The sequence below is a fragment of the Bison bison genome, unplaced genomic scaffold, assembly GCF_000754665.1.
Source record: "Bison bison bison isolate TAMUID 2011002044 unplaced genomic scaffold, Bison_UMD1.0 scf7180017864135, whole genome shotgun sequence".
NCBI classification, from domain to species: Eukaryota; Metazoa; Chordata; class Mammalia; order Artiodactyla; family Bovidae; genus Bison; species Bison bison.
The window spans coordinates 6,318,349-6,338,641 of NW_011494707.1; the positions used below are offsets into that span (position 1 = coordinate 6,318,349).

At 46.9% G+C, this 20,293-nt stretch overlaps 1 protein-coding gene across 1 annotated transcript in view; it reads left to right on the forward strand.

The window, feature by feature from the left end:
• The window catches only part of LOC104988533 (chromosome unknown open reading frame, human C16orf45), a 143,356-nt gene extending 123,358 nt beyond the window's left edge, over window positions 1-19,998 (forward strand). Inside the window, exons 3-6 of the mRNA XM_010839888.1 lie at window positions 7,964-8,037; window positions 15,826-15,940; window positions 17,255-17,337; window positions 19,886-19,998. Of these exons, the coding sequence (XP_010838190.1) occupies window positions 7,964-8,037; window positions 15,826-15,940; window positions 17,255-17,337; window positions 19,886-19,998 (385 nt within the window). The remainder of the gene's footprint in view (window positions 1-7,963; window positions 8,038-15,825; window positions 15,941-17,254; window positions 17,338-19,885) is intronic.
• Window positions 19,999-20,293: the final 295 nt, after the last annotated feature.

A 20,293-nucleotide genomic window follows, 5' to 3' on the forward strand; every position in this document is an offset into this window, starting at 1 on the left:
AAGAGTCTTCTTCAGTACCACAGATCAAAAGCATCCATTCTTCAGCGCTCGGCCTTATTTATGGTCCAGTTCTCACATCCGTACATGACTACTGGAAAAACCATAGTTTTGACTATACAGACCTTTGTCGGCAAAGTGATGTTTATGCTTTTTAATATGCTGTCTAGGTTTGTCATAGCTTTTCTTCCAAGGAACAAACGTCTTTTAATTTCATGGTGGCAGTTGCCATCCACAGTGATTTTGGAAGCCAAGAAAATAGAAAGTCTGTCACTGTTTCCATTGTTTCCCCATCTATTTGCCATGAAGCAATGAGACTAGATGCCTTGATCTTAGTTTTTTGAATGTTGAGTTTCAAGCCAGCGTTTTCACTCTCCTTACCTTTATCAAGAGGTCCTTTAATTCCTCTTCCATATCTTGGTCTTTGCCACCAGTTCCTGACAGAGCTCCTGAAATTCTAGTTACTTCCTGAGTGACAGGGATGCTGGGAGCATCTTTTGGGGAGCATTTGTTCCTTGACACAAGAGCTTCATAGGCCCTGGGAATTTCCTGAGTAATGAGTGTTGTTTCGCATGCTAATGAGATGTCTCAGTAGCTTTGGGTTGGGAGCTGGTCCGTAGAAAGACCAAGGCTTGCTTAGAAGCTTGTAACTTGCAGCACAATCCCTGAATTCTCTGGGGAGATTGTGGAGCCTGATCTCCACAATCATTGATCATTAATAATTGATCATGCCTACATGATGAAGCCTCATAAAACCTCTTGTGATGTTTAAAGGGCTTCCAGGTTGGTGAACACATGGAGTTGATGGGAGAAGGGCCCGCCCTGGGGAGGGCCTGGAAACTCCCACACTCTTCACCATACCTTCATCTGGCTGTTCATCCGTACCTTTTAAAATATCATTTCTAATAAGCTAGCAAATGTACGTACATGTAATTCTGAGTTTTGAACGGTTCTGGCAAATTATCGAACCTGGGGAAGGGGATCATGGGAGCCCCCAGTTCACAGCCAGTTGGTCAGAAGTAGAAGTGGTCCCAAATTGCAGTTGGCCTCTGAGTCTGATGGGACTGAGCCCTTGACCTGTGAGGTCTGTGCTCACTCCAGGTAGTGAGTATCAGAATTGAGTTCAATGACGGCACCCCCGGTTGGTGTCCACCAAGAGTTGGAGAATTGCTTTGTGTGAGAAAATCCATGCATTTGAAGTCGCAAGTGTAGCGTGTATAAAAAACCAGTTTCCCTTTAGTCGTGGAGGAGGTTAATGGTAGGGCTCCACATCCCAGGTGTTATTTCTTCTTACCCATCCCAAGGTGTCCACTGCATCCACAACTTGCAGAGTGTTGTGTTAGCTGCTCACTCATGTCCAACTCTTTTTGATCCCATGGACTGTGGCCTGCCAGGCTTCTCTGTCCATGGGATTCTCCAGGGAAGATTAGTGAAACGGATAGCCTTCTCCAGGGGATCTTCCTGACGCAGGGATTGAACCCAGGTCTCCCATATGGTAGGCAGATTCTTTACCATCTGAGCCACTACGGAAGCCCCAGGAAGAAGCCAAGTAAATACTCCCTTAAAAAGTCAACCCTTTCCTCTGTCAGTCTGCCTCTGCCTTCACATCTTGGTCTCTGCTGGGTTTCCATTAGGCTCCAGACCATGTCATTTGCAGAGAGATTTTGTAAAGCAGCAGCACTATTATTCTGACAGAGCCTATTCACCTCTCCACGCCCAGAGCTGGTAAAATGACCAATTTTCTCCATTGTCCCAGCATGAAAGGTTGAGATGCGTGATGACAGGGGCTGACTTTCTTTTCCTTCCTCCATCAATCAGGTTCTCAGAAATGACATCTCTGTCTCTCTAGAACGAGCAGAGTTCAATTTCCAGGGTTCAGCACTATTCTGGCAGAGAATTGAACTAACGGGGCTTATTCGAAGTTCCAGCCAAGCTTCAAAAGTGCTTTGCATGAACTGGTTGAATGTTTTTTGAATAATATTATTTGATGACATTGGACAATCAACATGATGTAATGCCCACAATGAGCAGGGTATATGCATGTTTATTTTGGTCCTATTTTAATTAAAAATGCACATGTCCACATATATGCATTGGTGATGGTGTCTTCAGCTACAAGTAATCAGAACATCTGATTAATAGTGTCTTGAATTAATTAGGTGTTGGCGGGGTGGCTCAAGGATGTCATCAAGGATCCGTCTCTTTCCTTGCTTCCCCTGTGCCACCCTCACCACAGTGGCTATAGCAGCTTCAGGAGAATGAGGGGTTAGCACTCAAGACTCACATTGTTTTAGGAAGAGGGACCCCTTCTAGGGCCAGAAAGTGGGTCTTGTCTGACGCTTGGAAATGAATTGTGTGAGGAGACACTGCTGTGCTTTGTCACTCAATCATGCCCAACTCTTTGCGACCCCATGGACTGTAGCATGCCAGGCTCCTCAGCCCATGGGATTCTCCAGGCAAGAATACTGGAGTGGGTTGCCATGCCCTCCTCCAGGGGATCTTCCCAACCCAGAGATCAAACCCAGGTGTCCCACATTGCAGTCGGATTCTTTACCGTCTGAGCCACCAGGAAAGACTTCATTGGGAAGGGGCGCCCAGGCAGAAAGCAGCAGGGTGAGGGAACCCAGGAGAACTCCTCTGCCACGTGGCTCACAGTCTTGGGTTTTATGGTGATGGAGTTAGCTTCTGGGTTGTCTCTGAAACTGACTCGGGGTCCTTGCTGGTGGTGCACGCACTGTTCACCCAAGTTGGATTCCAGAGAGGAGGATTCTGGGAAGTTGGTAGGACATATGGACTGGTGTCTCCGCTTTCCTTTTGACCTTTCCCAAATGCTTCTGGTTGGTGGTAGCTTGTCAGTTCTGCACTCCTTACCAGGACTCCCTGTTGTTAAGATAACTCATGCAAGTGGCTACTATCATATATGGAACCCAATTCGCCTGCATTGGCTGGCAGATTCTTTACCACTGAGTCACCAGAGAAGAACCACCTCAGGTATCTATTTTATACATAGCATCAATAGTGTATGTTTCAATTTTAATCTTCCAGTTCATCCCACCCCTCCCTGTTTGGTATCCATACATTTGTTCTCTATGTCTGTGTCTGTTTCTGCTTTGAAATGAGATCGTGCTTAGTCACTTCAGTTGTGTCTGACTCTCTGCAACCCTACGGACCATGGCCTGCCAGGCTCCTCTGTCCATGGGATTCTCCAGGCAAGAATACTGGAGTGGGTTGCCATTTCCTCTCCTTCATGGGGTTCTGATGCATGTCTGCCTGTGTGAGCTTCCCAAGAATTTCACCTTGTTTGTTAAGGTGTTGGGGATTTGGATGGACTCAGGAGGACTCAAAACTAGGCTAAGTGCAGGTTCGAGATGGATAAAGGGTGAAGGGCACCCCCCAGGGCAAATCCCCCAGACCTGGGTTACGTGAAGGCAAAAGACTGGCGTGAAGTCCACCGCAGCACTCAGGGTGGAACAGTGGCCTCTGTGCGTGTGGACCAAGGTTATGTGTAATTTTAGTTTCCTTATTTGTCCTTGTTTGTATTTTTCAAAATTTCTACAGTGATCAGGAATCTGCCCAGCAACCAGATAAGAATTCTATTAAAAAAAATATTTTCCTCTTATTTTTTTTCCACTTTATTTTTTAATTGAAGAATACTTGCTCAACAGAATTTTGTTGTTCTCTGTCAAACATCAACAAAAATTTTATTTAAAATTTAAAAAATTAAAAAAATTTTTATAGAGAGGAATATAATCAAAATAGGTTTGTTTTTTAAGAAGTTTGAAGTTGTGGGCTCCATTTGTCAAATAACTGTTTGTCCAGCATCATTTTCTCTTTCTTTTCCCTCCTGCCTCTTTCTGATAGCTATTAATAGTGATAGATACCATTTACTGAGCATTGTACTATGTACGGCCCAGGCACATGCTCAGTGCCTGACCTGCATAGTAATCCTGGACAGCTGTACTATTATAATTCGGATTTCAAAGATGAGGAAAGTGAGAAAAACCTCTGGCACTCGGCCCCTTTGAGCTAGAGATGGCTGGTGCCAACGCTGTCGCTTCTAACATTGTTGCTGCTAATGGCTAAGTCATGTCGGACTCTTTTGCGACCCCATGTACTGTAGGTTCCTTTGTCCATGGGACAAGGAATACTGAATACAAGGAATGCAAGAATACTGAAGCAGATGGCTAACAAACACATGAAAAGATGCTCAGCATCACTCATTATTAGAGAAATGCAAATCAAAGCCACAATGAGATATTACCTACCTGACGCTGGTCAGAATGACCATCATCAAAAAGTCTACAACGATAAATGCTGGAGAGGGTGTGGAGAAAGGGAACGCTCTTGCATTGTTGGTGGGAAGGTAAATTGATACAGCTATGGAAGATGGATGGAGATTCCTTAAAAAACTAGGAATAAAACCACAATATGACCCAGCAATCCCACTTCTAGGCATATACCCTGAGGAAATCAGGGTTGAAAAAAGACACTTGTATCTCATTGTTCATTGCAGCACTATTTACAATAGCTAGAACATGGAAGCAACCTAGATGCCCATCTACAGATGAATGAATAAAGAAGTTGTGGTACATATACACAATGGACTATTACTCAGCCATAAAAGGAATGCATATGAGTCAGTTCTGATGAGGTGAATGAACCTAGAACCTATTACACAGAGTGAAGTGAGTCAGAAAGAGAAAGATAAGTATCACATAATACATAAATATGTATTCACACATATATGCAATATAGAAAAATGGTGCTGAAGAATTTACTTACAGGGCAGCAGTGGAGAAACAGACAGAGAGAATAGACTTACGGACATGGGAAGAGGGGAGGAGAGGGTGAGATGTATGGGAAGAGTAACATGGAAACTTACATCACCGTGTGTAAAATAGATAGCCAACAGGAATTTGCTGTATGGCTCAGGAAACTCAAAACAGGGGCTGTGTATCAACCTAGAGGGGTGAGATGGGGAGGAAGATGGGAGGGAGGTTCAAGAGGGAGGAGATATATGTACACCTATGGCTGATTCATGTTGAGGTTTGACAGAAAACAAAATTCTGTAAAGCAATTATTCTTCAATTAAAAAAAAAAAAGAATACTGGAGCAGATTTTCTTTTCCTTCTCTAGGGGATCTTCCTGACCCAAGGATCAAATCTGCATCTCCTACAATAGCAGGCGGGTTCTTTCTTATGGCTGAGCCACCAGGGAAACCCTGCTTTCTCAACGTCACGATTGGCATTTTGAACCAGATAATTCTCTACTGAGGCAGCGGGATGTTTCACGACATCCCTGGATTCTATACTCACTAGATGTCAGTAGCCGTCTCCACGCACATCCAGTGATAACAGCAAATAAGTCTCCAGACATTGCCAGATGCCCCTAGAGACCAAAATCGTCCCCATTAAGAACCATTGATATATACAATGGCATATTGCTTAGTTACAAAAAGGAACGCATTCGAGTCAGTTCTAATGAGGTGGATGAACCTGGAGCTTATTATACAGAGATCAGAAAGAGAAAGACAAATACTGTATATGAACGCATATGTGTGGAATTTAGAAAGATGGTACCAATAATCCTTTGTACAGGGCAGCAAAGGAGACACAGATGTAAAGGACAGACTTTCGGACTCAGTGGGAGAAGGCAAGGGTGGGGTGATTTGAGAGAATAGCATTGAAATGTGTGTATTACCGTATGTAAAATAGATGACCAGTGCGAGTTCAATGCATGAAGCCCAGCATGCAGAGCCGGTGCTCTGGAACAATCCAGAGGGATGGGGTGGGGAAGGAGGTGGGAGGGGGTTCAGGATGGGGGGGACACATGTAATCCTGTGGCAAATTCATGTTAATGTATGGCAAAAACCATCACAATTTAGTAAAGTGATTATCCTCCAATTAAGATAAATTAATCAAACAAAAATCTGATCAGACCACATTCAGACTCCAAAGGCCAAAAAACGAAGTCATACCTGGGCTTATTGCCACAGACAAGGAACAGAGAATTGTCATCAGAAGCCACTGTCAGATGGCTATGCTGCCCACGCCCCTTCTTAATAGACAGTAAACACCTGTGAACTGTTCCCCTTAAAAAAAAAAAAAAACCACTGATTTAGCCCAATCTTCACGCTCCATGTAAAGAAGGATTCTGGAACACCTCTGGTTGGAACATTGCGGATAGGAACCCAGGGAAACAGCTTGTACCTTCTGGCGAAGCCCTCATGCTCATTCGTGGCAGCTGCCACCTACTAGGACATTCCAGGGCAGGATTTGACAGTCGCTTGGAGTGCCTCTGGCAACAGGAGCAGGAGATGAAGGCTAAAGTGAGACATTCCTGCCACTTGTCCTGAAAGCTGGGATGGTGGGTTACTTGGGCCGGTCTTGGCCAGTGAAGGGCAGGGGGCCCCCAAGCTGGTCTGAGGATGGCGCTTCTGAATGGAGATCAAGTTCTTGATGAAGATACCCCAGAAGGAAGCAGAAAGATCAGTGAACTTGGACAAGTCGATCTCTACTTCTGGTCCCACCTACGCTTGCTGTGTAGACTCAGATGAACCCTTTGAGAATATTCATGCTTCTCTCTATCTCTTCCTGGGACAGAAGGTTGATGTGGCCAAACCAGTCCACTCCATCCGTCCACCTGCTTCACTCTTCTTTGGAGCATCTGATGTTTTATTGTATTTGTGTTTCCCCAGATTAAATTTCAGTAATGAAGGCAGGAGAGGCTGGTACATCCCTGAAGCCTGTGACAGTGGTGAACACAGTAAATGCTCAATAAAGACATGCAGAATGAAGGCACACAACACACCCAATGGGGAAGCTACTTGAAAATATGGCTTGGGTCATAGACATGTCATATCCTTTGGATTCAGTGGTTCTACTTCTGAGAATCAGTAGCTCCCACCCCAAATAATCCAACATGAAAGAAAAGCCTTAGGTTAATCCTACAGTGGCTACAGTACAAGCAACCTGGAAAAAAATCTAAGTAATCAAGATTAAGGGCATAATTAAAACCACCCTGATAAACCTACTTGGTAGAATTCCAGGTAGCCATTACAAACATCGTTTACAGTAAGATGAGCTAATGTTGCAATACACAGACATGAAACTAGACTACATAATGCAAAATTGTGTGTACAACCCAATTGCTGAGGTTATAGGCATGATCTTCTTTTTACACTATTGCTGGGAATATCATGCAGAGTCCCTTTGGAGGACAATTTGGAAATTCCTATCAAAATGCAAAATCCTATCATGTCACTTAACCCTCCAACCTCATTTCTAGAAATTAATTTGCTAGGAATTCCTTTATTTCTAGTAATCTATGCTAGAATATATCTGGAAATAAGTCTAATGTCTATGAATGAGGGACAATGGTTAAATAAATTACTGTTTATCAATATATCAGAATGCTATACAGTCATTAAAAATGAGGAGATATGCATGTCCTGACACAGTAATATGCTCAAGACAAAAAAAGCTAATTGTAAAATGCTTTTGTACATGAACGATGTTGTATTTGGTAATAGAAGAGTAAACATTTTTTTTTAATCTAGAGGAATAGATAAGAAATCCTTGACGATGGTTTTCTCCAAAGGATAGGGGAAGATTTTCTGTCTGTGCTGTTAATGTCTGTGATGTTTAAAAGCTTTTCACATAGCTGAAAAAGGAAAACACTGACCCCATGACATGAAGTCACTCACGTAAGCCAACAAAAACCAGGTCCGCGAAGACTGGAAGGAACTCTATCAAGGTGTTATTAACTATGCTCATTCCTGAGTCATGGGAGAACGGGCAGTTTTTGTCTTGTTATTTTTGATAGAAAACTTCTAAAGAGCCTGTGTGATCTTTACAGAGGACAGAGCCCTCCCTCCAGTCCTCTTTGCTTGAAGCTGGGGTGGTGTTCAGGATGTAGAATGTTCTGTCGATGTAACCTGTGGTCCTACGGTGTCCTCTCTCCCCAGGATGGATGACATCCAACTCTGCAACGACATCATGGACTTGAAGCAGGAGCTGCAGAACTTGGTCGCCATCCCAGGTAACCATGGGGACCCCACCTCCGCCAGACAGCTGCTCAGAGTCCCTGTCTGGAAGGCCCTAGCGCAGCCTCATTCCTGCAACTCAGTGCTCCCAATCACATGGCTCAACCAACTCCACATGAGGCAGACCTCGTTCAAGTCCTAATTCTGCCCACCTCCTTGACCTCGGGCAAGTCATGTTACCTCTCTGAGACTCAGTCTCTCCTCCTCTGAAAATGGGGTAGGAATAGTAATAGTACCTAATTCATTGGGTATAAATCTCATCGTGATGAATGAAACAATGCAAACCACGTGCTTAGCTTGATGGCTGGTCCAAAGAGTCCAGCAAATATTAGCAATGATTCCTCTTATTATCCTGTTTGGGAATAGGTAGAGTATGGTGGTTACAAGCTCTGATTTTGGAGTCAAACCTACATCTGTCACTTATTAATCATGTGTCCTTGAGCAAGTTATTTCACTACAACGCAGTTTCTTCATCTCTAATCTGGGACAATCATACTGTGTCAGGATTGTTGTGAGATTGACAAAGGGGATAAAACATGCAAAGTGCTTAGCAGGCATCCAAGGTGGCTCAGTGGTAGAGAATCTGCCTGCCAAGCAGGAGACCTGGGTTCAATCCATGGGTCAGGAAGATCCCCTGGAGAAGGAAATGGCAACCCAATATTCTTGCCTAGAAAATCCCACTGACAGAGGATCTAACAGGCTACAGTCCATGGGGTCTCAAAGAGTCAGACATGACTTAGCGACTAAACAACAACAACATCCTATTTAAGTGCTTAACAAATTAGCACTATTGTTACTGGGCTTCCTAGATGGCGCTTGTGGTAAAGAACCCACCTGCCAATGCAGAAGACCCGAGAGACGCAGGTTCGATCCCTGGGTCGGGAAGGTCCCCTGGAGGAGGGCACAGCCACCCACTCAAGTATTTTTGCCTGGAGAATCCCATGAACAGAGGAACCTGGCAGTCTGCAGTCCATAGGGTTGCGCAAGATTTGGACACAACTGAAGCAGTTTAGCACACACGTATTATTATTGTTATCATTAACCTGAGCTTCCTGGTGGCTCAGAGGGTAAACAGTCTGCCTGCAGTGTGAGAGACCTGGGTTCCATGCTGGGTTGGGAAGATCCCCTGGAGGAGGGCATGGCAACCCCACTCCATTCTTGCCTGGAGAATCCCCATGGATAAAGGGGCCTGGTAGGCTACATACAATCCCTGGGGTCACAAAGAGTTGGACAGTACTGAGTGACTAAGCACAGCACAGCATGTCATTAACCTAACACATCCTTCTCATCCTTCAGGTCATAGCTTCTTTGACCCATTTCCCAAAGAACACCTTCCTTGCTCATCCAAGCTGGGTTAGATGCCTCTGGGGGCACTTACACTTCTCAACACAGAGACAATCCCCAACTTACAGTTTGATTTAACAATTTTTGGATTTTATAATGCTGTAAAGTCTCTAAAAATGTCTCCAGATGTTGCCAGATATCCCCTGGCCAGGGAGGTGGGCATTTGCCCCCCGAGAAACACTTTAAAATCCAGAGATTTGGATTTGAAGCCAGGATTGCCAGCTAAATGACCTTCACTGAGCACCATGATTTCCTGAGCCTTAAATTCTTTGTCTGCAAAATGAAACAAACCATGAGGCATGCACACGGTTGTTGCGGATATGCCCTGAGATGATGCAAGATAGCAAACATACTTTATTCTAAGAGGAGTGTGTGCAATGATTATGGAATCTTCTGGCATCATTGCTTTAATGAGCAACTACTAGTTGCTTTAATGAGTAACTACTAAGGCTTCCCTGGTGGCTCAGATGGTAAAGAATCTGCCTACAGTGAGAGATCCTCTGGAGAAGGGAAAGGCAACCCACTCCAGTACTCTTGCCTGGAGAATCCCATGGACAGAGGAGCCTGGTGGGCTGCAGTCCATGGGGTCGCAGAGTCGGACGTGACTGAATGACTGCCACTTTTACTAGATGCTAGGCACTGTGCAGGCCCTGAGAGGACACCAGTGAGTAGCCAGCCCTCATTGAAAGGGGGTGACGGGACTTCCTTGGTGGTCCAGGGATTAAGACTCCTGGCATCCAATGCAGGGGTTGTGAGTTTGATCTCTGGTTAGAGAACTAAGATCCCACATGCTGTGTGGCACGGCCCCCCCGAATAAATAATGATAATAAATAAATAGAATTTAAGAAAAGGGGAAGTGACAGGTCTGGCTGTGGGGCTTCTTCTTGAGGCAATTAAAATGTTCTAAAATAGATTGTTATGATGACATGGAGTCCAGGTTCACTCTACTTGCCGCATGATCGGCCAGTAAATCCAAGACAAGGTGTTAAGACAGGGAAGGGACTTTATTTGGGAGCCGGCTGACAGAGAAGATGGCAGGCTAGCGTCTCAAATTAACCATCATGTGGGGCCTGGATGTCAGGTTCTTTTATGGATCAGAGATGGGGGGAGGTGAGGAAACAAAAACACCATTTAATTCCTGCAACTATCTCCTAGAATGGCAAACCTCAGGCAGGGTGGGGTGTGTTAATTTCTTTCTTTCTGCCATCTACAGGTGGACAGGGTTATTTTAGTTTAACTGTTTGGCAGAGGCAGCAGAGTTCCCTGAGGCAAGCCATTATGTATGCTGATAATAAAAAAAAGCAGCAAACAAGATTTAAAGAGATAGGAACAGATTCAGCAGGGAGTCATAATTAACCCTTCCTGGTTACTTCAAAACAATAGAACTTTAGGACCAGGATCCTGCTGCTGGGGGCTGGAGAAGAGAAGCCCTCTTTGCCTCTTCCAGCTTTTGATGGTTCTCATCAATCCTTGTTCCTTGGCTTGTAGCTGCCTTATCCCAGTCTCTGCCTCTGTCGTGGGCTTCCCCTCTTTGTGTACCTCTGTGTCATCTCCTCTTTAAAAAAAAAAAATTTATATTTATTTTGGCTGCACCAGGTCTTCATTGTAGCACACGGGACCTTCCATCTTTGTGGTGGTGTGTGGGACCTAGTTCCCCAACCAGGGATAGAACCTGGGCCCCCTGCACTGGGAGGGCAGAGTCTTAGCCACTGGCCCACCAGGAAAGTCCCCATCTCCTCTTCTGATAAGAACACTAATTATTGGATTAAGGGCTCATCCGAATGAGTATGACCTCATCTTAACTAATTACATCCACAAAAACCCTATTCCCAAGTAGGGTATTTCCAAATAAAATTAGGGGTGGCCAAAAGGAGAAGAGGGCTTCAGAGGATGAGACGGCTGGACGGCATCACTGATGCAATGGGCATGAACGTGGGCAAACTTTGGGAGATGATGAGGGACAGAGAGGCCTGGCATGCTGCAGTCCATGGGGTTGCAAAGAATCGGATACGACTGGGCAACGGAACAACAACAGGAGTACTATTTATCCTAATATAGGCAGAAAGCTCAGCCCAACCTCACAAGGGTTCAGAACCAGAATCAGGAAAGCCGTGGAATATATTTGGCCCCTGCTGTCTCTCACTGTCCATTTTGGAGCCCGTTCCATGTCTTCCCTCTAGCACATGAGCCAAGAAAGGCCACTGTTAGCAAACCACACATGGGTCCCACTTGCCCCTGTGCAGTAAAGCCAGCTGCCACCTGGTGGTGGGGAAGGAAAGTGCAGCATTTATTGCAGGGACAAGCAAGACGTCCAGGACAGCTAGTGCTCAGAATACCAGAGCTCCTCAATGGGTTTCAGCAAAGCATTCTTGAAGCCCAGGTGAGGGAGGGGCATCCCAGGGTCTGTAATCGGCTTGTGCACAATTCTCTGATTGGGTGATGGTGAAGTCACTGGGCAGTGTCCCAGGGGTTAACACTGTCAATCTTTAGGCTTCAGGAGGCCTGGGGGCTACGGGCTTATGTCCATCAAGTAGTTAACATGTCCCATTTGGTGGCGAGGGTGGAGGGGTTAGCCTCTGTAAAACAACTCAGGAAATGTGCATCAGATACTATTATCTAGGTGATTTCAGATAGGAGCTGAAGCAGAGGATATTGGTGGGGGATGGTGGTGTCTGTCCCAAGAAGGCCCCAGAGGGTCCCTGCTCGGTTACAACTTCATCTCCCTTCCATGATTTTCCCACCCAAAAGCCCGACTCTATATCCCAATTTTCAGCTTCCCAGGGGTCTGTGATGGGCCCAGCATGGGTTGATGTCTCTCTCTTGAGTGGAAGAATTCCCAGAGCCCACTCTTAGCTCAGCAGGACACATGGGTGGCACTGGGGCAAAGGAGACACCAGGGTGTGACCAGCCAAGGCCTCCCCAGGCCAGAGGGGCTTCACCGGGGGCCATGGCAGCCTCTGGAGCATGGGTGGGAAGTGGGTGGAAGTTGGGAGTCTTTGGTGGACACAATACCTAGGCTGTATCACTAACTAGGACTGGGATTAGGGTGAGAAGAAAAAGGCGCTCAGCTGAAACATGAGAAATTCAGCAATCATATTTTCATGCAATATTTAGAATACCAAAATTCACTCAAAAAAAGTTTAAATAAACATGAGATCAGTACTGACACTCAATGGGCAGAAACCAGGAATGCTAAACTGGCATGGAGGGGCCAGTCCCCGCTGAAGGACATGTTCTGCTTAAAATGCCATCGGCGGTCCTGCAGAGAAACACAGAAGGTCAATGGGTCACTTAGCAACAGAGCCCAGGTCCTCCCCCCACCCCCACTGATTCTCCTAGGAAACCGCATCTTCCCAATCACTTCCCTGAAGAAATGCAGATATTAAAGTTCCCTTTCCGCTCCTGCCTTGCCATTCACCTCTCCCCACTGTGTCCTCTGACTCCTTGTTGTTGAGAGCATTTCTGCATATTCCCTGCACCAGTGCCAGGTTTCTAGATGGACTTAGGTGGGTTTAGGAGGAAACAACCCAATGCTCCCAGCAATATAGCAATAAAAATAATAAGAGAGGACTGAAAGGCCAAGAAAATCATGCTTCTCCTGCCAGGGTCAGAAAACAATTCAGCAGACTATGATGAGACAAAGTCGCTCAATCATATCTGACTCTTTGTGACCCCATGGACTGTAGCCCGCCCGGTTCCTCGGACCAAGGGATTCTCCAGGCAAGAATACTGGAGTGGGTTGCCATTTCCTCCCCTAGGGAATCTCTGGACCCAGAGATCGAACTGCATTTCAGGCAGATTCTTTGCTGTCTGAGCTACCAGGCAGGTGGCGCTAGTGGTAAAGAACCCGCCTGCCAATGCAGGAGACCTAAGAGACTCGAGTTCGATTCCTGGGTTGGGAAGATCCCCTGGAGAAGGAAATAGCATCCCACTCCAGTATTCTTGCCTGGAGAATCCTATGGACAGAGGAGCCTGGCAGGCTACATGAAGTGACTTCACACACGCGTGATGAGAGAGAACACCTGGGGCCCTCCACATCCTCAGGGCTTCTCAGGGACAAGCTAAGACGTCTCACCCACCTCCCCTGCCACCACCAGCCCCTCTGGGCTGGGGATGCTTAGACTTGGCTGTAGAGGCCATGGTACCCTCCTCTTGGACATAAAAATAGTGTCTCAGAAAAAAAAAAAAAAAAAAAAAAAAAAAAACAGAATAAAAATGGTGTCTCCCTCATAGAGTTGTTGCAAAGAATTCAACTAGTAATTCTCAACCATCAACCAGGGTGATCTGCCCCACAGAGGACATTGGTCTTGTCAGGAGACCCAGTTGGTGGTCACCGCTAGGAGATGGGGCTGCTCCTGGCATCTAGTGGGCAGAGGTCAGGGGTGCTGCTCAGCATTCTACAGTGCTCCAGACAGCCCCCACGACAGAGAATGGTCCAGCCTCAAATGTCAGTAGTGCCAAGGTTGAGAAACCCAGATTAAATGAAAATATAATACATGGTAAAAGCACTTACTTTTGCCTGCTTCTTATGTCATGAGACTTGCTTTTCCTTCAGTAAGTATTTATTTCTTTTGTACCTCGCTTGGTAAATGTGTAATCTAGAGAGACTTTAATCATGGAGAAGCAAAAGTGATGATGTAAAATAAGAGCCTATGATAATAGTAGCTGACTGTTCATGAACCCTAACTGTGTACCAGGCAGTGAGCCTCTCTTAAAACTTGCAACAACTTTATGACTGTCTCTGTTCAGAGACCGGATGCTCAGAGAGGTTGAGGAATGTGCCTAGAGTCACACAGCTAAGAAGAGGAGGAGCTGGGGCATCAAGCCAGGATTGTGATCCTATGGCGAGGTCTCCCAGTTGTGATAAAGTCTAACGACCACCTTAGTCTACAGTTAGGAGGCCACGGCATGGTCCAGGGAGAGATGATGGTGGCCTGGGCTAAGGAGGTGTGCTGGAGGAGATGAGAAGCGAGTTGGAGGGTCACATCAGCAAGCCCATGGAGATACTAGGAATCAGATGTGTGATGCCAACAGGGGATAAAGTTGGCAAGTAGGTGGGTGATGCTGGGAAACAGAAGTAGTAGTAGATAGGTGACTGGCACAAAAGTACCAGTAAATAGGTGAGTGGTGCCTGGAAGCAGATGGGTGATGCTTGCAGGCAGGTGAGTGATACAGCAGGTGAATGGGTGATGCCTACAGGTAGGTGGGTGGAGCCTGCAGGTAGGTAGTTGGGGCTTAAGGCAGGTAGGTAGTACCTGGAGGCAGGTGAGAGATGCTGGCCAGAAGTGTACGTCATACACACAAGCAGGTGAACAGCACTGGCTGGTGGTATGGAGACCTGGGTCAGTATCTGGCTTGCAAGCTGGGATAGACCCCTTTGAATAGGTAGCCTGTCCTGTGAGTTTATGGAGGGGCTGAGGGCCCTGAGCAGAGGGCTGCATCTGAGTATGTGGGGAGACTGGGAGATGCCTGAACTGGCAAGAGATAGTGGGGATGAATAGCTTGAGGAGGGAGGTTTGTGAGTTCCTGGGGACTCTACTCGTAGCCACGTGATGCTGGTGTAAGATCTGGGCCCTGGCAGAGGACAGGGGAGTATTGGAAGGCTGCTGCTGGTAACTTGGAAAGGACAGTGACATCACTCCTTGAGTCCAGGGACGCTGTGGTTAACCCAACTGCAGAGGGCAAGGAGGCTCTATGATGCTGACGAGTGATTTGCAGAATCAGACTTCGGGACCCACTACCATCGTCAGCACAGCGATGAGCAGGAGTACAGGGGCTGCTAGATCCCAATTCCTTGCTCCCCTCTGATTAGTGAAAGAAACTGATTTTCTCTCTAACCTAAATATTATATTCTCCTTGTCTCTGGTTCTACCTCCAGGTCTAGAGGAAATAGTCAGTGACAGTTTGAACTGGCAGAGGGACAAGCTGCCCCTTGAGTTTTATCTTCTGAAGGGGTCTGAGCAGAGGGAGCCTATGCAGGGTTAAGTTTCTGCCCTCCTGGTTGTCTCAGTCTTCATGTCCAGCCTTCGTTGTTTTGTCTCTGCTATGATGCTCTAGCCCTTGGTATTTAGAACAGGTTGGGAAAGCGTGGGTGCTTTTCGTCTGATGGGTTGGGTAAGCCTCACTACAGAGTAGTCACCTCCTGCACCCCGCCTGTGCCCTTCTTCCCTCAGCCTTCTTCAGGACCCCGTTGCAGCATCAATATCATTTAGTAAGCATCCACCACGGGCCAGCTCTGTACCAAGTCATTTACTAAGATCCCCGCACTCTTGCATTCAAGCCTTACTGTGTATTTTACAGAGGAGGAAACAAGCTTGAACCAATCCAGTTGCCTTTCCAGGTTTATCCAGCAAGTTATATGGTCGAGCCAGGATTCCAACCCTGGCCCCTCGGACTCAGTTACACTCAAACTGTCTCTGCTAATGTGTTCTTCTTCCCAGAAAAAGAAAAAACTAAGTTGCAGAAGCAGAGAGAAGATGAGCTCATCCAGAAGATCCACAAACTGGTGCAGAAGAGAGACTTCCTGGTGGACGACGCCGAGGTTGAGCGGTTAAGGTAAGTGGGCAGTATGTCCCCTGGGAAGGGCTGGGGCTGTTAGAATGCAGCTCAGCTTCCTTCCAAAGCCCGTCATCTGCTCCCAGACTCACAGCATTGCAACCGATGTGTCCTGGCCAAATACTTCCCAAACACTAGATCCAGATGAATCCTTCTGGCCCAAGGCCCCATGGCCTATTCAAGAGAAATTTAAATCCAACTTCAAAAAGTTTTGCAAAGGCTTGTGGATCTTAAGTGAATGTCATCTGAGAAGGTGACCAGGGAGGAATTACATCACAGAGCACATGGAAGAGCTTCCTACACCTTCTTTTTACTGAGCTTTCTCCCAACTCGTCAAGGCACCTTTTCCAGAAACTTCTATCCTTTTCTACAGAAACTCCACCCTCTGTCCTAACTTGCTTCCTCACCCACCCTCCACACTTCCCAGCTCTGTTCTCTCCCTTCCTGTCTCCTGGGGGCCTCTGATGCCCCTCCCTAGTCTTCGGGGTCTCCTATTTGCAGACGCCCCTGCCCCGTTGATCTGGTCAACCATGGGCCCTGGGGCCGCAGTGCTCCTGAAGTCTCTGCAGGGGACCAGAGGGCACGAGAGATGCCAGTGTTGATTCTTGAATTTTTTTGTGCTAGAGCAAAATCTTGAGAGTCATCCACAGGGCAGAGGCTCAACGGGCCTCTTCCAAACCAGAAGACAACTTCCCTTTAATTCTCTGTGACCTCCCGAGTCCTCCAAGACTGCTAGGATGCACTGTGCCCAGCTCAGCCAGGCTCGGACCATTGGCTTTGCTTCTGGTGACCCTTGGGAGAGCTGAGGTGGCTTGCCTTCTGAGACCTGCCACATACTTTGTCTAGGGTAACTTAAAGGTGCAGGATTAGGAGAGGGATTGCCCTGCTCACTAAATGTCTGGTAGGGAGGCTGGGTCCTCTAACGCCCCTGCCTCTGCCTTAGGGTCTCACACCAGCGGGCGTGGGCATTTACTCCATCACTGACATGTGTTTCTGCTTCAGACTAGATTCATCAAACAACACACACCCACCACTGTACACACAGAACAACATGTGCCCACCACCCACACACAAAACATCACACACATGTTCCACCCACATGTAACGCACATGTACCATCCACACGTAACACGTGCACCAGTCACACCCAGTACACATCAGCATGTATGCACCACCCACATATAACACACAGCAACATACACGCACCATCCATAAGTCTGATACGTGATCCCACACTCTTGCCTCATTCTATCGGTTCCTTGATGCTCTCCTGGCTTACTGTTCTTTCCTGTCTTTACACATCTGTCTTCACAGGGAGCAAGAAGAAGATAAGGAAATGGCCGATTTTCTGAGAATCAAGTTAAAACCTCTAGACAAAGTAACCAAATCTTCAGCCAGTGAGTGCATACACTATTCCTTCTCCTCCCGCATCCAAGAGAAAAGGAAATTTTAAATGAGGTCTGGAAGCCAAGGGGACACAACAAACATGCTTTCTAGAGATCAAAGTTGAGCACAGGATGGCAGCAGGCAGGGCCAGCTTCACGGGTGAGGAAGCCCAGGGCCCCACTCCTAGAAGGGCACTGTGCTTGCTTGCATGTCCTGCTGTTGCTGTCTTGGAAGTCTTAAGAATTTTCCAACAAAAGGCCCCGCCTTTTCGTTTTGCACTGAGTCCTGCAAACTGTGTAGCTAGTGCTGGGAGCTAGTCCTTGCTCATATGATTTGGTGCAGTTCACAGAAGGAGTTGGGTGGCCACTGAGGCAAGAAGGTGGGAACTAAGGCTCAGGGAGCTCTGGCCTCTGTTGGAGTTGAAATCGCTGGAGGAACAAAGGCAGAAGTTTGCTTCTCACAATACCAGCCTCACAAGATTCTCCAAGCAAAAAGGGTTCTGGGTGAAATAAGTTTGGGAAATGCTGTGCCCTTGACCACTGTTTGTAGGCTTCCGATACCCATGAGCATATTAAAGTGATAACCAGTCCTGCTGCATAGGAACTGCCTTCTCCTTGTTGGCCCAGTGAGGCCACTTTGAGTAATAAGAAATGGGTGCCCAATTCAAACTGGCCCTAGCAATAAAAGGTGATTTGCTGGAAAAAGAGCAGTGGGAGCCAGGGCTCCAGGGACTAGACACCTTTGCTTTCCTTCTGGTTATCCACTTGGCACGTCTTATCATCTTAGCTTCACTTCCTCCTCCTACACAGGCCTTCCTGGAGCCAGAAATCCAGGACCATAACTTAGCAGAGAAGCAAGGCAATAACTGGTATCTAAACATCTAAGATTCTGACCAGCCTTTCTTGGATCATGTTCCCACCAGCTAGGCCCCTCGAAGGGCTGGGGAGTTGTGATTTTCTGCCCCTGTAGCCACAGGGGCATGAACGGTTATCACAGGAAGAACGATGGACAGTCTTCTTAGGAAGACAAAACCCCGAAGCCTCCACTACCAGCTGAAGCCACAAACCCAGTTTTTCCCTAACTATCCATTGATGATATTCCATGAAAACACATTTGTACTGTGTGAAGGAATAAAAAAAGAGAAGAGCCCTGGTCCTTCTGCAGGCCCCTAAAGTCATGAGGCACATGGTGTTTGCCTAAATCCAGCATCTTCAGTAGACTGTCTCTTCCATGAAAGGCAAATTAGAAAAACTCTACCTAACAGTAGAACAGTGGAAAAGGAAACAAGCAAGGAAACCTGTCTTCTGTGTAAGATTATGGATATAAAAAAGAATTCCAGCCAGAATTCAAAACACCAAGCCTGTACCACATGCAAGTGTTGGGTCCAAATATACATCATCTATGTGGGCTGGAAGCCCAAGCTGAAAAATTAAAACTAATCTAACACCAGTGGAATCTCTGGAACCCCAGCAAAGCAAATGTAAAGTTGCTCAACAGAGACCCCTCAGCTCCCATAACACAGCCCACAGATCAAAAACAACTCCCGTGCAGATGCTCTCTCAATAAAAAATTTAAAACCCATGAAGAATGGAAACACCATGAAAGGAGTCCGTAGATGAAACAAAAGAGAATGTCTGTCCTCCCATGAACCAGAAATAAGAGAGTATCTAAGAGATAATAAGTGTGTTTACAATGACTAAAGAGATAAAAGAAGGAATAGTACTCAAAATGAAATAGTAAGATGCTATGAAAAAAAAGAAGAGGTAAATTAGCAAAGAATTAGCCTTCTAAAAAATTACTGTCTGAGGAATTCCCCGATGATCCAGGGGTTAGGACTTTGTGTTGTCACTGCCAAGGGCCCAGCTTCAGTCACTGACTGCAGAACTAAAATTCCACAAGCTGTGTGGCAAAAAAAAAAAAAGAAACTATTGCCACTGAAGTGAAACTCAATGGATTAAACACAAAGACACAGCTGAAGGGAGGATTCATATAATTGGAAGACAGAGCTGAGAAAATTACCCCGGAATGCAGCGCCAAGAGACAAACAGATGGGAAATGTGAAAGGGAAGTTATGAAACATGGAATGGTAAGAGTAATAACGTTAAACGGACATCTAAGAGGCATTCCAGAGGGAACAAGAATGGAGAATGAGAGGCGAGGGTATCTGAAGTGATAATGAGTGAGCATTTTCCAGAACTGAAAGGTAGCCCTCTGGTTGAAGTGACTTCTTATTTCTCAGTCAAATACTTCTTGGATGCCAGACCTGGTGCTGGGCTTGGCAGATAACAACGGTGAGGAGAACAGAACAGGAGAAGGGCTAAAAGCTGTAGTTAGAAGCCAAGGCCTGAAAGCCGCTGGACCTCCAGGGAGGTGGGAACAGTCACCAGGACCATATAAAATGCATGTCAGCTCCCCAGACTTGACCTGTGTGGCCCTGGGGCGGGGCCTGGCCGGGGTTGGGGGAGGACCTGGGGCTGCAGATGGTCAGGCTCTCCTCACCTCACCTCTGCCTCTCTCCTGTTTCCCCTCCCTGCCCCCCGCTCTCCTACCTTGCTGCAGGCTCCCGAGCAGAGAAGAAAGCAGACCCCCCGCCTAGCAAGCCCACAGTGGCCAAGACGGGGCTGGCGCTCATCAAGGATTGCTGCGGGGCCGCCCAGTGCAGCATCATGTAGCCCCCACGCGGGGTGCCCCCGGGGCCACGGGGACCCCCTCCCACCCTCTTGTCTTCAGAGCCCCCATTTCACCGGGGCCCAAGAGCTCTCCAAGGCAGAAGGGATTGAAGGCAAGCCCGTGACCGCCGCCAAGGGCCCAGCCGCCCTGTACAGAGTGTAGCAATAGGGAGTCCCTCACCGTCGCATGGCCCTCCCCAGAGCATGCCGAACCCAGGAGTCTGTCTCCCTGTTTATCCAACCACCAGGAAAGGTCCTCCCTTGAAAAAAGTATTATCTCCACTTCTAGCTAGCTGTA